Below are 17,368 nucleotides of genomic sequence, written 5' to 3'. Positions count from 1 at the left end.
CCACTTAAACTTTTTTTTTTTTTTTTTTTTGAGATAGAGTCTCACTCTGTCACCCAGGCTGGAGTGCAGTGGCTCACTGCAAACTCTGCCTCCTGAGTTGAAGCGATTCTCCTGCCTCAGCCTCCTGAGGAGCTGGGATTATAGGAACCCAGCACCACGCCCAGCTAATTTTTGTATTTTTAGTACAGACGGGGTTTCACCATGTTGGCCAGGCTGGCCTCGAACTCCTGATGTCAGATGATCTGCCCACCCCGGCCTCCCAAAGTGCTGGGATTACAGGCACGAGCCACCACGCCCAGCCAAGGAACTCTTATAAACACAACTTAAATACTTCCGTCTTGCTTTTTTCCCCCTTAAAGGAGGCATAAGGTAAATCTTTGTTCTAATTTAGAACAATACAGAATGATCACCCCTCGATTACCTAAAGATGATACATGGTGTCAGAGATTACCAAGTAGAGTCTGAAAAGATGTTTTTAACTGAGGATCTGTTTCTTCACAACACTTAGAGCAGCAAATGCTACTCTGTGATTTATAGCCCCTCAAAAAATATTTGACTACATTTACCATCACCAATAAAAGTAGCATCCAAGGGTGTTGAAATACTGACATTCTAAAACTTTAAAGAGCCAAAACAAATACCTTAAGGACTAAAACATGCTAATTAAGCCACTGTATAGACCTGACAAATCAAATGACACTCACAAGTAAAATGCCAGAAAATATCTGTTAAAGTTGACCTTTTGAGCTGGAAAAGCACGCTCTGAGGGCTTCCACAGCTCTCAACATTCAGTAGCAGCAGTGTACTCAGCTGAAAGTCAATTAACTTAGAACAAGCTCAAAAGAAGTTGGCAAATTTTGAAGCACAATTTTAGCTCCAATGATCAACTATTCTGTTCAGGAATATTTGAAAGGAAATGTTCCAACAGGTACAGAATAAAAGTGCTTCGCTCTATTCTCAATTTAAACAAAGTAAAAAAAAAATAAAATAAAAAATAAAAGGCTGGTGGCCACAGTTGTGTAATAGTTACGGTAGTGAAATACAATGAAAACTGTCAAAAACAGGTTGATTTTGTATATCATAAAATTGGGGGGTATAAATTATTTTCATACCAGAGAAGAAACTATTTTAAAATTCTATAAATTACAAAAAAAGAAGCAACAAGTTTTATCACAGTTTAACTGGTTTTTATCTCCTAATTGAGCTATCTTCATTTTACTTCACCATCTTCTTTCTCATCTACTTTTTCCATCATTCCTATAACAAGCTCTTAAATTGAGAATGGTTTCTCTTCTATACCACTAATCTCCTGATGCAAAGTAAACAAAGACTACCCCCAGAAAAGGTCTGGAATAGCAAATAGCACACATGCACTCTTATGCTAAATTATAAAGAGTCAAATGTTATAAGAGAATTTCAACTGTAATTTTATTTTCTATGAATTTGAATATATTTACATAGTTTGTGTTTTCTGTCAAACTAGCAAAGGAACAAAGAGAAAGATACTGAAGACTATTCCTCATCTACTGGTAAGGCAAACATGGCTATTCTAAAAGTTCCTCTGATAAGGGCTAGGAAAGAACAAAATCAAAACTCCTGAACCTCATTTTCACCATAGATTCAACCTTATTTTCCCAGTAAACATTCTAAGAAAGCTGTTGGAAAACTGTGTCTCCTGGGAGTGACACATAAGTTTTTTTACATTTTATTCTAATGGACCAAAATACCAAGTAACACAAATATCAGTATCAGGAAATCAGAGAAACAAATCTGGATGATTAACAAATTACTAGAGAAGAATACTGTTTCATATTTTTCTGTATCCTCAAATAGATGTTTCTTCTTCCTAGCAACTAGCCATTAAAGGCTTCATTACCACTGCTTATCTAAAGAAGCAGCTCTTTGATTTATGAAGAGCTGTTAACTGGGAATTAACTTACTGAATAGTGAAGAGGTCCAGATTTGCCACCCCAAAATATTCCACTTTGGCATTGTTTTTTTTGTTGTTGTTTTGTTTGTTTGTTTTGTGAAATGGAGTCTTGCTCTGCCGCACAGGATAAAATGCAAGTGCGGTGGCATGATTTCAGCTCACTGCAACCTCTGCCTCCCGGGTTCAAGCAATTCTCCCACCTCAGCCTTGTGAGTAGCTGGGAATACAGGTGTGCACCACCACATCTGGCTAATTTTTTTATTTTTAGTACAGACAGGGTTTCACCATGTTGGCCATGGTTGGTCTTGAACCCCTGACCTCTGGTGATCCACCTACCTCAGCCCTCCAAAGTGCTGAGATTACAGGTATGAACAACCGCACCTGGCCAGCATTAAGTATTATCTTATACTGAGGAAAATGAAAAATCAACAGATGCAAGAAGAGTTCTCTTCCCTCCCCTTTTCTCCCTAAAAGCAGAGTATAAATTTCCCATGGGAAGGTGTCCCTCTGTCCTGTACCAGTTCAGAGGTAAGCAACTCATTACTTGAGACAGTCGACACCAGATTGTTTATGCATACAGGTCTGTATAAACCAACCTTGTTAAAATTTCCCTTATCTGTCCCCTTACATATTTTCTTAACACTTCCCCACAATTTTCTATTCCACAAAGTCCAAACCTTTCCTTTGTTAAAATGGTATATAAGCCCCCCAACCCTGACCACTTGAGTTTTATAACACTTTTCTGTCAACTCCCAAACATATAAAATACTAACAAAAATTGTGTGCCATTTCTCCAATTAATTTCCAAATCCCCAGGTACTAAAGAGGACAGAAGTTAACAATGATAAAGAACTGTACTGTATTTTATTTCTTAAAATGTTACAAATTTCTAGTTTCATCATCCTGTAATCTTTCAACTAAACTAATCAAGGCTCACACTGAAAATTGTTCTATAAAAATACCCAGGTTCAAGTAAAAAGTGAACCTAAGAAGAATAAACTTTAATGTCTTTCTCCAAAATTGTATATGAAGCTTCTATAGTGGTAACACCAAATGTTTTAAAGGACTGCATGACCTTTGGCAAAGAAACAAGATATAATGAAAAAATAATTAAGTTTAAAGACACATCAATTAAGATGCAAATAAAGTTCCTCCATTACCTTTTACCTATGAGAGATGTTCCAAAAATAGAGGTTCCACAAACTTGACACAAATTTCATTTTATACAAACCTAGCCAGTAAAATCTCAAAACAGATTCAAATGTTACCGTATTCCACAGCTAAGGCACTGGGGACCAAAGCATTTTACCTATCTTCTTTCCTACAGACCCTAAGAACACACACAGCCTTTCTGCCATCTTTCTAATTAAATAGCATACAGAGTTTGCAAACTGAGGTGTTTATTAAGTTACCACCCACCCACCCACCCAATCGCCCCGCTGTTTCCAACTACTAGTCTGCAAGAATCAGAATTCTTGACATCTTGATACTACGGACATTTCACAGGCTCACTGTACAACTGTAACTGACATACAGAATCACATTTTCAAATTAATGTTCATCAAAACAGCTTTGTGTTCACTGTGATTGACTCATAGGAAATAAGTGCCAAGTTGAAGGTTCCCATTAGTCGAATAAAATCCCACTTATCTGTTTCAATCCTGAGGAGCTAAGATTGTATTTGTTTAAAAAGAAGAGAATCCTATGCCATTAAAATAAACTTTGGAAATCACATTATTTTGATAGAATAAACAAGGATCAAAACTAGCTTTAAAATTCTCAGCAAGCAGAGACACAAGATAAACCTAGCTAAGAACACTCATATATTAATAAAAATGATTTTAAGATCCTAGCCGTAAGGTGTGCTGGGGTATGGCAGGAGCCTTATCATGCAAGGCACTACCTTGTAAATCAACATCTCTTTGGGCTCCCTGGAATTTATATTTGGGTTTTTGTTTTTTCCCCTTTTGTAAAAGCTTCTAGTTAGCAGTTGATGAGATCAGTACAAGACCTACCTCAAATAACTCAAAGAAAGAGTGAAATACTCATTACCTGAGGTCTTCCACTAACTACTACTCTAGCCATTCTTTTAGAAGGAAAAATAACAGTGAAAGAACTATCTACCCTGGTGTTTCAAAAACCTAATTACTATCAGATCAGTAAAAACACAGCTTAGTGACTTAAACTCAACATCTCTAGTTCTGAACCCTAGGAATTAATTCAGAGACCAATGCTGAGGAGGGGAGAGTAATAAACTTAAACTTTCCAAGGAATTAAGTACTGCAATTGTTAACACCTCTTTCATAACCCCCTAAATCTAGAATTCAGGTAAACTTGGAAATGCCTGGTTCAATCTCCCTGTGAAATGTTCAAGACATGGATAACTCCTAGCTAACTAGTACATTCCAGGTCACCCCTACAGATTCTGATTCAGTAGGCCTAGACAGGGCCCAGGACCATGCATTTCTGGCACTCATTACAAGTGATTCCAATGCAGGAATCCCAGTGACCATACTTCAAGAGACACAGTCTGATCCCAAAACTTTTTGGGCTTCAAAATCACCTAGGAAGCTCTCTGACAACAGATTCTAAAACTCCCTTAGGTGAGGATGTAGAGCCAAATTTGGGAACCACCAGGCTAGAATATCAACTTCACAACCATTGACTATAATGTTTCTAGAGAAGGACAGATGTTCTTGTTCATTTGGTGTATTCGTCAGTCTTTAATTGTCAAAAACCTTCCACTTCCCTTCCACAGAAGACACACTCACCAGAAGACGTCCTCTGGATAACTCTGTAAAAATTACACATCTCTCTATAAATTCATCAGCTGGCCCTGTGCTTAATCTTTAAACAGTGAGGTCTTGCCTCCAACAAGAGGCAAAGAGGAAACATCCAGGTAAAGAATAAGATAATCAGAATTCTGGTCCCTACTCTAGTGCTTAATAGCTGTGTGGCCTTGGACCAGTCATTTCACAAACCTGGGCCTCTCATCACCTATGATGTTCGGTGGAAAGAAGGGAGAGGGTTGGCTAAGGTCACCTCTAGGGCTTTTCTGACTGTAACGCTTTATTATTCATTCCTTGCATCACAAAATCCATTTTGCTCATCTAGAATGCAACATCAGCAGGTGTCAAGGACTCCGAAGTGCATTTAAGAACGCAAAGGGATGGACCAAAGTCAGCTAAGCTGTACAAGCAGCAGAAGCTTCTCATGATGAATGCCTATAGATAGGAAACAGTCTGAAGCATACAGCTGGGCAGAAGCCCAAAGAGACGGACCTGACAAAAAACAAAATAAATAGAACTTAGTCTAGAGAGATTATTGTATTTGCTACCGAAGACATTTCTTAATGTACTTCCGTAATCCTCACTCGATCAAAATAGTGACATTAATTTGCTAACACTGACAGTCTAAAAATTATACACTCTCTTCAAGGACTTAAGAGGCACACACTTTCCTAACTAGATATTTCTGTTCCTCAGATACAGTTTCCTAATTCAGCATTAAGATTTAAGAAAAGGGAAAAGGAAACATTTCAAATCTTCCTGCAGAGTGACTCCAGAGTTTTCCTGTAAACCAATTAATGCTCATGCTCCTACAAAATCAGAATACAGAAATGGGTCCCAACTGCTCCCCAGAAGGCAGAATAAGCTGGATAATTAGAGAAGGACCAAAGAACTCTGATCTGTACCTAAAATGCTTACTGAGAAACTGCACAAGATGGGTAGTGCTACACATCACAGGGCAGCGTCCAAAGCTCCACAATTCTTTCAAAACCTTGCTAAAGATACATTAATACTACTTCTTAGAAAGTGCGCCTACTTTTCAAAGTATAACCATTCAGAACCCAGTTTTAGATACTACCATTTTCTAGACTATTTTACTCAATATAAATATTTAGTGAGAAACGCAGGAAAAAAAAAAAATCCTAAAGCAGTTTATGCTTAAGCTAAACGAGTGAGATCCTTCCAAAAGGCATTTTAACCCATATTACAAATAAGATGTCAGTGGTCCAAATCAAACCAAGATTACCAGAAGTTGAGGTGCCTAGTGTTCAGATTTACCTACTCCACTTTTGAATTTATTATCATGTATGTTTCTTTTAGGAAACATGCTCATATGTTATTGATGTGAACAGGTTAAACTGGTCTGATAATCAGTTAATAACAAATGATTTCAAAAGCTTTTATAGCACCATGTTCAGTGGAATCTACTGGCAGGGAGATGTATTTACCCTTCCAACAGCCCCCAAATAGGTTATATGATCAAATAAGACTGGGGACTATAAATCAAACATTTTCTTTACTGCTATATTTTTCATAGTTCTTAATACAGTGATTATCGAGTATGGATCTTAAAGAACTACAGAGTGCAGCACTTCCTAAACTTGTCTGTCAATACAATACTTAAGAAATAATTACTACTATCTAATGAAACGAAGGTTGAAAAACATCTTTCAATCTTATATACTATTGTGGGAAGGCAATTAATACGCTAAATACACTAGGAAAACTGGTATGAAAGTTCCTCAAAAAATTAAAAACAGAACTACCATATGATCCAGCAACTCCACTACTGCATGTTAACCCAAAAGAAATGAAATCAGTTTGTCAAAGAGATGCATTCTTATTGCAGCAATGTTTACAATAGCCAAAATATGGGCTCAACCCAAATGTCCATCAACCAATAAATGGATAAAGAAAATATGCTATATATACACAATGAAATACTATTCAGCCACAAAAAAGAATGAAATTCTGTCATTTCCAGAAACATGGGTGAACTTAGAGGATACTATGTTAAGTGAGGTGAGACAGCCAAATACCACATGATCTCATAGGTGGAATCGAAAAATGCTGATCTCACGGGAGCAGAGAGCAGAATAGTGGATACCAGAGGGTGGAGAAGAGAGGAGGAAGGAAGGAGGGGGCTAGATGGTTAATGGGTACAGGGTCACTGTTAGAAGAAATAAGTTCTGGTGTGCTATTCCACAGAAGGGTGAATATAGTTAGTAATACTGTATAGCATACTTCAAAATAGCTGGAAGAGAGGATTTTTGAGCACTCTCAAAGAAATTATGAATGTTTGAGATTTGGAAATGCTAAATACCCTGCTTGATCATTACACAATGTATATAGCATCAAAACATCTCACTGTACTCCACAATTTGTTCAATTATGTGTTAACTATATAAAAAATATATACTATATATAATATATAGTGTATACATGTGTATATATCATATATAGTATTATAGTATGTGTATATACATATATGCATATATGTATATGTATGTATAGATATGTACATGTACACACACATATATAAAAATGTTACATCTTTATAAACATCTTTCAATACTCATGCCCACTGTGGAATTTCTTGGGGACTCTACTTGCTTACCAAATATTTTTAATAGAAATTTTACCACAGTGGACACCTCCATTACAGCCTTCCCCTCGAGCCACTGAAAAGACAATAGGCAGGGGTCAGAGGTGAAGGAAATGGACAAGAAATATTTACACAATTTTTTAGTATCTAGCCATGTATTAAAGAATGTCCATGTGTTGTTCTTCTATTACCACTGTCTACCACACTAAAGCTAGAGAGGCAAAGGAGATGAAGATAAAGAACTCAAATTTATCCCATTTTGTCACATAACATCTCTAAAGATTTACAAAAGAATAAGATTAATTCAAGATTGACTAGAGGTTAGATGTGAGAATCTGTAAGATGTCTCCTGCGGCAAATGCCTAATATGAAAGACGTATGATTTTTTAATATTTCCATCTTATAAAATGATAAAATGTATCATTTCATAACAGTTTCATAACAAAATATGACTTTCGTGCTCTGTTCATTCATCTTTCTTCTTAATGGTTAGGGGAACTCTACTAAGCAATCAGAAATTGCATCACTTTTGTCACAGTCCTCAAGTCATTTATCATATTTTATCTTTTATATTAAAAAGGTTGTAAAATCCACATGTAAGGGATGTTGTTTTACTTTAACAAAAAAAAAAAGATAAAATTCAACATCAGGACAGAGACATAAGAGCAGCATTTTGTTCTTCACCTTTTTCAACTTATTAAAAACTCTATAAACTTCACATATGCCTATCACACTCATTTTGGAAAAGAAACTGAAAAATCTCATCCATCTGATTATCAGACGGATGATCTTATGTTCAGGAACATAAGAACCACCTTCCTAATATCATAGTGAACATTTAAGCAACATAATTAAAATAGAATGGCCGTTTGATATGGATCAATGACAATCAGTTTGTACTTAGTTTTTAACTTGATTTCAGTAAGTTCTCTCTGTGAACCTCAATCTGTAGCTTGAGGACATATGATTATGAAGCCAAGCCCAGGGGCTGGCTCTAGAACTCACTTGTAGAGCTTACAGAGAATGAGCCCTAATGATTAGCAGAATAGCTCAAAGTCCCATGTATGAAAACGTCAAAAGTGAACTTAGAAATGGCCCAGTGTGAGCCCTTTTCTCTGCCTTTTACCTAATTTTGCCAATGGAAACCAGAAGTCTAGAGCTGACTTGTCCAAGGTCACATGACTAGGTGAGAGTTCAGACTCCTGGTCTCATTCTTCACACTGTCTTTAAGTATCTTTTACTCATTTCAAATATACCATTTTATATTTTTGGTTATAAGCTTTGTAAAGGAATTTGGTATATACCATCAATCAAATTTAATTAACATGAAAAATCCACGGGGTTTGTCTACCTTCATATATTTTTAGTGTTTAACTTCATATATACGTCTAACTTCATATATTTTTAGTGTTTGAAAACAACTCCTGCAGGAAGCATTAACCCTTCTATCCCAAGCACATGCTCTTTAAATTAGGTTTTGGCTTACTCTAAAAATTTTGTCAAATCTTAAAAAATATTAAGAAGATTGTCAACTACCTAATATTCAAAATGTACTATAATTAAGGCCTTATCTTTCTGATAATAAGGACAATCATATACCATGTCATCCTTTCCTTGTTAAGGAACAGAAAATAAGATCTCATTACACTCGGTATTGCATCAGTGAAAATGTTTACACACTGACAATGTGAACATTACCATTTATTTTATCATATATAAGCAAAAGGATTATACTAACATAAAGAAAAGATACTTCAAGATTTTTTTCCCCTCTCCCAAACACACATTGTATCTCACTGTTGAAATGCTAAATTAAATACACTCTGGATACTAAAAGATAAAGGTTAACATGACACTTGCTATCCCAGATACACATACTTTTAGAACATTTTCCAAAGATACTGTCCAGATCAGAGTATATTAAAGTCCAGTTAAAATATATACTGTACCAAAAATAGTTTATGCTTCAAAAAGAAAATTTTAGACTAAGTTTCATATTGCTGATGTAATAACAGAGAAAATCTAGATATGTAAAATCGCAGCATGAATTATTTACAAGCAGTAATCTTATTTTCTCATATCTTGAGACACGATCCTTTAAATATGAGTCATCTACATAAAACTGCTTACCTGTTATTTTGTCTCTTACAAGCTTACAGGACTCTATCTCACCAATGCTCCCAAAGAGACTCTTTAGTTCCTCCTGTGTCATGTTCTGAGGAAGGTAGTTGACTATTAAGTTGGTCTTGCTGTCCTCCGTGTTCCCAGAGTCAACTGGTGACGAGCAGTTGTTGTTTATGGTAGTTGGACCATTGGCTGTGTTATTGCAAGTTGGCCCATTAGACAGTTGTGTTTCCATGGCAGCAATTACCTGCTAAAAACAGAGAAAATAAGAAATGTCAGAATTCATATTTCACAACCTATTAGAGACTCCATCCAAGAATTTAAACACTTGTCACTAAACACAGTTGTTCTACTGAAATTACAACAATGCTTCAACAAAAAGTATAACACCTACACTAATTTTTACTTCCTATTAACCTATTCATCTTAAGGTTACAACTATATTTTCACATACATATTCCATACATGCACATAAGCACAATTTAAATCTTAAACATTTTCTAGAATCACATTCTGCATCTATTCACATATCCTTACTCACCTGTAGTGTCCACAGATGAGAAAATTAAGTACCAAAGGGCACAGAATTGAACCCTAACTAAAAATCATACTAGAAAATAAAAGTGCTTAACATGCTACAACAATGAACAAAAAAATGACCTACCTAACTCTGAAGAGATTTTCAGTTAGCCTAAGAGGTTCACAATATTCTAAAACTGATAGATATCCATTAACTTAAAAATCAAAGAGCAAGAGTACTTTTAAAAATATAAATTTGTCAACATGTACTGTTTTGGTTACATATTGAAAATGTTTTTGATGGATAATATCATCTACCATTGGTAAGAAAAAAATAGATGCTATGTTTTAGGGAGTGGAAAGGAACTGTAAGGTAACTTGGGAATGAAGCTATGAATACTTTGTCTACCTGGTAGAATCTAATAGGACACTCTTGTCAACCTTGGCAGCTAAAAATCAACAAGGCAACTGATCTACAGCATCAAAATAAAATCCCCAAACACTTCGATATGGTGTTTTTCCTTGACTCTGCTTTTTAATGAGAAAAAAGAAAACCTATCCAGTCAATGAAAACAACAATGCAAATATATCAACTTTTGCAAACAGACCAGCCCAAGGAATTCTCATTTGAGCACATAAGCCTGTTGAAAATTCAAGTAATAGGGTATCTATAAACTCCAAACACCAGATAAAGAACAGAATTGGGGAAAATGGCCTCAAACTGTTCAGGCTACTCTAAAAATCACTTATTAAGCAGTTTTAAATCTAGTTTCCTAAAACCAATCCTATGCCAAAGAGTCACAAACCACAGCCCCATATTTTCCAAAAGCATTTTCCAGTAACTACCTAACTTTGGACAGCCAAGACTGTGGTGGAATCTAAAAATCAAAGCATCACTGAAAGGATCATCCTTCATATTGCATACATCTCTCACCTCCACAAAGAACTACTTCTCAAAACTGACAGTTCCGAATTGACGGGATGCTAGTTTTAGGGAAGTTTTAACATAGAAAAGGCAAAGAACTTGAGGCAAAGAAAAAAAGCAAAGTAAAGGGAAAGAGGGTTACAAGGAAAGAGAAAAAACTGTCTTTTAAAACGCATATTGCCTAAGAAAACCAAAAGGGCACATTAGCAGATAAACATATAGGAAGAAATCTCTACTGCCAGATGTTAACAAAAGAAGGCAGTGTAGGACAGATTGAGACTGGTCAGACTGGACAAGAATCAGTGCTGTCATGATTTAAAAAAAAACAAAAACAAAAACAAACAGGAGGCAAAATCCAGAACAGCTTTTGAAATATCCAACAACCTGTAACCCCTCCGTGACTTCATTTCCTTGTCAAAGAAGTGGGTATTTATTCTATAAGCTGCAAGCTGTTTCTCTTGGGTATGTAAGCTTTCTCAGGGAATACTTAAAGGGATGAGGGAAAATAAACCTTTGGAAATCTGTATTTAAAAATCTTAAATCAAGATATGGGTTTTACTATAACTAACAAATCTATCTGAATTTGAAAAGGGAAGTTTCAGATTTCCTAATTAAACATAACTGTTCTGGTTTGTAGAGTATTAGCTATGGGTCACTCTTTTCACAGCAAAATTATTCTGGGGTTAACCCTTGCCCAGCAGTTATGGAAACAATGAGCTACAAGATTAAAGTGGCCAAAGACACATAAATCACTATTGAAAAGTTTGGATAGGTGTAGAAACTACGAGAGCCCCAAATGGGAGATTCGGACTAAAGCTCACTGGAATAGCATTTGAAATACAAAGTGTTCATTGACTGAAATTAGCAAGATTTAGAAAGGACAACAAACACTCCTCACTTAATTGCACATTTATTTCCATGTTCAGGTGGCAAGAATGAGCTCCTAAGCCAACATTCAAGTGAACAGCTGCAGTAGGCTGTGTGCGCTGAAAATTACAGCATCTCTCTGCTATAGGACCATCTGCTCAGAATAAAATGATACTAATGTGCTATATTTTACAAATAATGCATATTCCATTGATAGGCTCAACACAACTGTTCACAGAATGCAAACTCTTTCAACAGTTACTGGGCAAATAATTTTCAGCTAGATTTACAATTTCAACTTTTTTTTTTTTTTTGGAGCATCAAGAATTGTAAATAACTTCAAAATTTAGTAACCAAAAAAATACATAGTAAACAGAATGTATAGAATTACGGTAACTTAGTATTCAGACCATACCAAAACTTTTTTTTGTTTTTTTAAAAAAGCTTGTCATTCTTTTGAGTCTGCGCTAAATCCTAATTTAGATTATTAAAAAATTACATACGAGAGCATGGTTCTGATGCTACGTATACCACTACAGTTAAAATTGCAATGTGCTTTAAGTCCTAAAGATGGCCATACCACAATAGGTTAAATGTAAGAATAATTAGTATGCCAAATGAAAGATTCAAGTGTTTGGTATGGCCTCAGCACTCCTGCAACATGCTAAAAAAAAGTAGCCTACAGAATTTAAGAAAAATCCCACAGACCCCGGTCCAAGGCTCTGCTGCCCACGAACCACTTCTAAGCAGAGAAGCCACATCACACAGTCTGACTGCCATGTTAGTTTGGAGTTGCCGTCTGCAATATGGACACAAAAAGTACCGTATGTTAGATGAGCATGATAATGCAACAAATCAGTTTGTACAAAATTTACAGTGATTGTATTGATATTCCCAGCACGTCCATGCAGTGTGGCTTAATTGAAATTGAGGCAATTCCAATCTAATCTTTCCAAATTCATTTCAACATGTAGTTTTCTTGCACAAATATAAGCATTTTAATTAAGAGCCTGATTTTAAAACAATATTAACTAGTTATCTTGGCATCTATTCTAAAGAACTAATTTAAACCACACCTCAAAAATTTTAAAAATAAAGTAAAATAAAGCAAAATACTGCAGGCTATCTTATCTCTTAAGGATGTGGGAGAAGGGAGGAAATGTGAATGAAATTTTATAGTGGGAAAAAGTGATCATGCAATTCCTAAGTGATTGCTTTGCATAAAAGCACTCTTTCCCCAAAATATCAGAAGGACATTAAGAGAAGCTGTATTTGCCCACACTGTTACATTATACTACAAATGATCCTTAATCCTGGGACTTAAAATTAAAAGTGAATCGAAACCCTGTGAGGTTATTTTGCCACTACAGTCAAACGGTTTCTAACAGTTTCACTGAGAATTGTTCAGATATACTAAGAGGCAGTAAACCAGCATCTTTCAATTGAAATAATTGGACCGATAAATAGGATTGTTTGGAGTAATGCTTGCATAGGATGTCAGCTTTGTCCCTTGAACAAAATCAAGTGAACATTTTTTAATATGTAAATTGTAAACCCAGCACGATTTGAAATTAGTGCTGCTATGAGGCCTCCAGTATAGTTAATGGGCCATTTACCATTTATTGCAACTTGCCCAAATACCAAACAGAGCCATGATATTGGCACAAAAGCCAAAGTTTACTTTTTTTTGTCATATATGCAGATGCTTCAAATGGTCAACATAATAATCAGAAAACTTAGTTTCTAAAAATAGACAGTGAATAACAGAAGAGGTCCGAAAATGTCTTTTACTTATTTATAATTATAAAAATTTTATCGTGAGAGGCAATCCTGGCTGTAAGTGATGTACTCTTGATATTAGCAATGCTGCCAGTAACAATGGATTCCACTTTCTGGCATCTACCAAAAGTGGTTAACATAGTCTTTTTTTTTTTTTTTTTTTTTTACAGGATGCCATGAAAATGTTTTACTCTTCTTCCGTTCTCCCACTGTAACAAGAGAATTCGGTCTGATCCTATGTTCTTTATTTTTCAAAAAACTACTTATAGTTGAACTGAACCTGTGAAAAAGTGCTTTACACCCATGTAAGATTTTTTATAAGAACCCAACTGTAGTTAGACTACATGAGCAAGACCACACCCAGCAGGGTAAAGCAGGCATAAATGTATGTCCTGAATACCCTCAGGAGTTCAATCTAAACATTCCTCAATACATAAAACAGATTTTAATTTAACTGCCTTAGTCCCTTCTATTCCATAGGAGGAGGACACTAATGAGCTAATCTGTTGACACCCCTCTTTCTGAAAGCCCCAGGGAGGTGAACAATCACTTTATTGCACCAACTAGATAGGAAGGCTGTGTATGGAAAATGATTCTACTGCACTTTTACATTTCAAGCACCCCAGACAGTCTCTCCGCTTGAGGCAGACACATACCTTTATGGGAAGTTATAAATAAGTTGCTCACATGGCCCTTACCTTTATGCTGGCCAACAATTCAGTTACTAAAAATGTAAAGCTACTTCCCCTTCACTTAAAGACAGGCAATTCTGCTCTACTCAATCTACCACAGACAACTGGGCTGCGCACTATTTATAGATTCCATTGGCTCTGAAACTCTTCGGAAAGAAAAAAAGGCCATATTCCAGTGAAACAGAGCCATTAATTTTAAGGCTTAAAAAAAATAATGTTTCAATATATATTCTCCTCTTAATTTAGACATCACTTGCGCCAATTCAGACTGCTTTTCCTCCTGTTATTATCCAAGTAATAATTTATGAAAAGGCACTTTAGCATAGATGAATCCAGAATATTCTAAACTTTCACTGGGCTCCAAGGTAAAATGGTTGTTACTTTGGTGAAAGCGTAGCTTTTATTGGGAAATAGAAGATGGTCTCTACTTTTAGGCACACAAGTACTTCCAAAAAGCCATAAAGACTTTTAAACTTTTTATTTAAATGGTTCTCTATGAATTTTAACATCTACTGTTTTCACAATAGTGGAATTTAGAGAATAAATGCTTTAGTTCTCGTATCTGGGAAGAGTTAAGAATTTGAGAAGTCAAACTGATCCAATAGTTTCCTGGTCATATGAGAGAAAAGTGGCCTGTATTTTCTAATCTTACAATTAAAAAATTCTGCGAACTAAGGTAATCAGTTTTTTCACTATTTTCAAACCTCTTGCAGACAGTCACCAAACCAGAGAGTTAATCAAAAGCATCTTAAATAGGCCGGGCTCGGTGGCTCACGTCTGTAATCCCAGAACTTTGGGAGGCTGAGACAGGCGGACCACCTGAGGTCAGAAGTTCAAGACCAGTCCGGGTAACACGGTGAAACCCCACCTCTACTAAAAATACAAAATATTAGCCAGGTGTGGTCTGTAGTCCCAGCTACTCAGGAGGCTGAGGCAGGAGAATGGCTTGAACCCGGGACGTGGAGGTTGAAGTGAGCCGAGACCATACCACTTCACTCCAGCCTGGGTGACAGCAAGAGACTCTGTCTCCAAAATAAATAAATAAACATATCTTAACTATATTCTGAGAATTTTTATGAAGTTCACTCAGTATAATGTTGCAAGGAGGGAAAAAAGGTTCCATAGCCTAGAAACCACCTGATTTAGGGGACAGACTTCTGTGGGTTAGTCATAGCAGGGCTGCTGAAAGGGCCAATACAACGACCCCTGGTGAGGCTGGTCCTGTTGCTCCAGCCATGGTCACCATCCTGACCCGGGCTCTCATCTTCTTCTGGACCACCAAATTAAAGCCTCCAAAAGGTGCCTCTCTCCTCATCCTCATCTACCCTAACACTGTTACTGTTCCCAGGAAGACTTTCTAAACCCTTCCACAGCTCCCTGCTGCCTATCAAATTAAGTGTAAACTACTAGATATCAACAGAGATCCTGTACAACCACTTTTACCAACCCACTTATTCAAGCACCTTAAGATCTGAACTACTCCTTGTCCCTCAAACAGTCCAATACCTTCACTCTTCTAGCTTTGTTTATGCAGTCCCATCTCCTTTATTCAAGGCTCCATCCAAACCCACCCCACCTCCATTTCAGGGGTTTGTACAAACTAAGCATTTAAAAAGGAAAGGGCAAGAACAGTTTCTTAAAAATTGGAGAACGAAAGAGCAAATCCCCTCCCTAAATGTGTACAAACTTGGTAACTTTTTTTACTTTTTATAAATAAATTTAAACTATAAATTAGAAGCACAAATAATCATGAGTGGCACTAACTTGTTTTTCTATCCCACCAAGTATTTTAAACCAGAATTATGAAAGCGTATTTTCAAGTTTTGGCGCACTCCATCAGCCACCCTCACCCACTGAAATCTAAATTCCTGTTATATGGCGAAACAAAGGAAACCATTTACCTTTGTGAACAGTTGTGTACTTCTATTTCAACAATCTATCACCCCAACTACAAAACCCTGGAAGACAAGACAAATCCAAGCCTCTGGCCAGCAGAGTTATAGATATGGGCATGTGGAATTTGGGTCCAATTTCAGGAAAATAGCAAAACCAAAGGTAAATGCAGGAAAATTAAACAGATCTTGAAGAAGACATTTAGAAACACATCATGTTAAGTAGTGGATCACAAGTGATCTTGATACTAACTAGAAAAGTTTAGGCAAATAGAAACGATAACATCTCTGAAAAGAATCATGGCTAGCAGTTAGAAAGCACATCATGATTAAATCATGGATCACAAGTGATCTTGATGCTAACTAGGAAACTTTAGGCAAATAGAAACGATAATGTCTCTGAAAAGAATCATGGCTAGCAGCAAAGACAAGCATCTCTCTCAAGGCTGGAAAGGCCCGGCTTGAATAGAGTGAACTTGGTCTCTACACTTATTTGCAACTAGAAGGTATGAATACCCTGAGTATTCAAACACAGCACACCAGCACAGAATCAGCCCAGTGCAAAGGCCTTCCTTCTGACCACGACAAACCTCTCCCTAAATGCCAAGTTACACACAAACAGAAGACATTTGGTCTCTAAAGTTTTAGAGCCAAATCTACCAAAAAAAAAAAAAAAAATTCCCAGGCAGCACAACCTTTACCACACCATCCTTTGGGGAACTTGCAGCAGGGACAAAAGCACTCAAAATAATTGGTGAAATAAGTTATACGAGCTTATAGATGACAGCTGGGTAGGCAGTCAATGGGGTCATCTGCCTGAGACACAGCATTCCTACAGCAAATGCTTTATCTTTCCCATTCACTAAGTGGTATTTTCAGGATATGTTTCTGGCTTCACTTAATTAAGCAAGAGAATAGCCAACCAAGTGCTAAAATCACAAGGCTAAGGATGTCAGTTACAGGAACAAGCCATTAGTTTGTTTTCTTCAACTCTCTTTGCTTTGTGGTTCCTAAAATAAAGGTTTGTAGCTTTAAATGTCAAAGGATTTCTTCAATCTAAAATCCCTGTCAATTCTCCAGACCACCCACATACCAAGTTAGCTGTCTCACTAGCTCTACGAATTCCTCAAACCCACATTTTTGGCCTTGGGGCTAACAAGGGCCCAAGCACTTGCAGAGACAATGCACTGAACAGCTGCAGGCTGTCATAAGGAGAATGTTCTTTGGCAGCGAACAGTAACACTTT

At 36.5% G+C, this 17,368-nt stretch overlaps 1 protein-coding gene across 41 annotated transcripts in view; it reads right to left on the bottom strand.

The window, feature by feature from the left end:
* The window catches only part of ELAVL2 (ELAV like RNA binding protein 2), a 159,220-nt gene that overhangs the window by 61,187 nt on the left and 80,665 nt on the right, over positions 1-17,368 (bottom strand). For 17 of the 41 annotated variants that reach the window (XM_015437097.4, XM_074018109.1, XM_005581596.5 and 14 more), the window contains exons 2-3: positions 12,468-12,558; positions 9,455-9,698 (exon numbers count right to left, since the gene is read on the bottom strand). In XM_015437097.4, coding sequence (XP_015292583.1) covers positions 9,455-9,698; positions 12,468-12,539 — 316 coding nt within the window. In that variant the 5' untranslated portion in view covers positions 12,540-12,558. The remainder of the gene's footprint in view (positions 1-9,454; positions 9,699-12,467; positions 12,559-17,368) is intronic. The other 24 variants (XM_015437100.4, XM_074018118.1, XM_005581601.5 and 21 more) reach the window with 2 other exon arrangements.

Source organism: Macaca fascicularis, chromosome 15 (genome assembly GCF_037993035.2).
Source record: "Macaca fascicularis isolate 582-1 chromosome 15, T2T-MFA8v1.1".
In the NCBI taxonomy this organism is placed as follows: domain Eukaryota; kingdom Metazoa; phylum Chordata; class Mammalia; order Primates; family Cercopithecidae; genus Macaca; species Macaca fascicularis.
The sequence above is the reverse complement of the archived record's forward strand: the minus strand, read 5'-3'. Positions and strand labels throughout refer to the sequence as shown.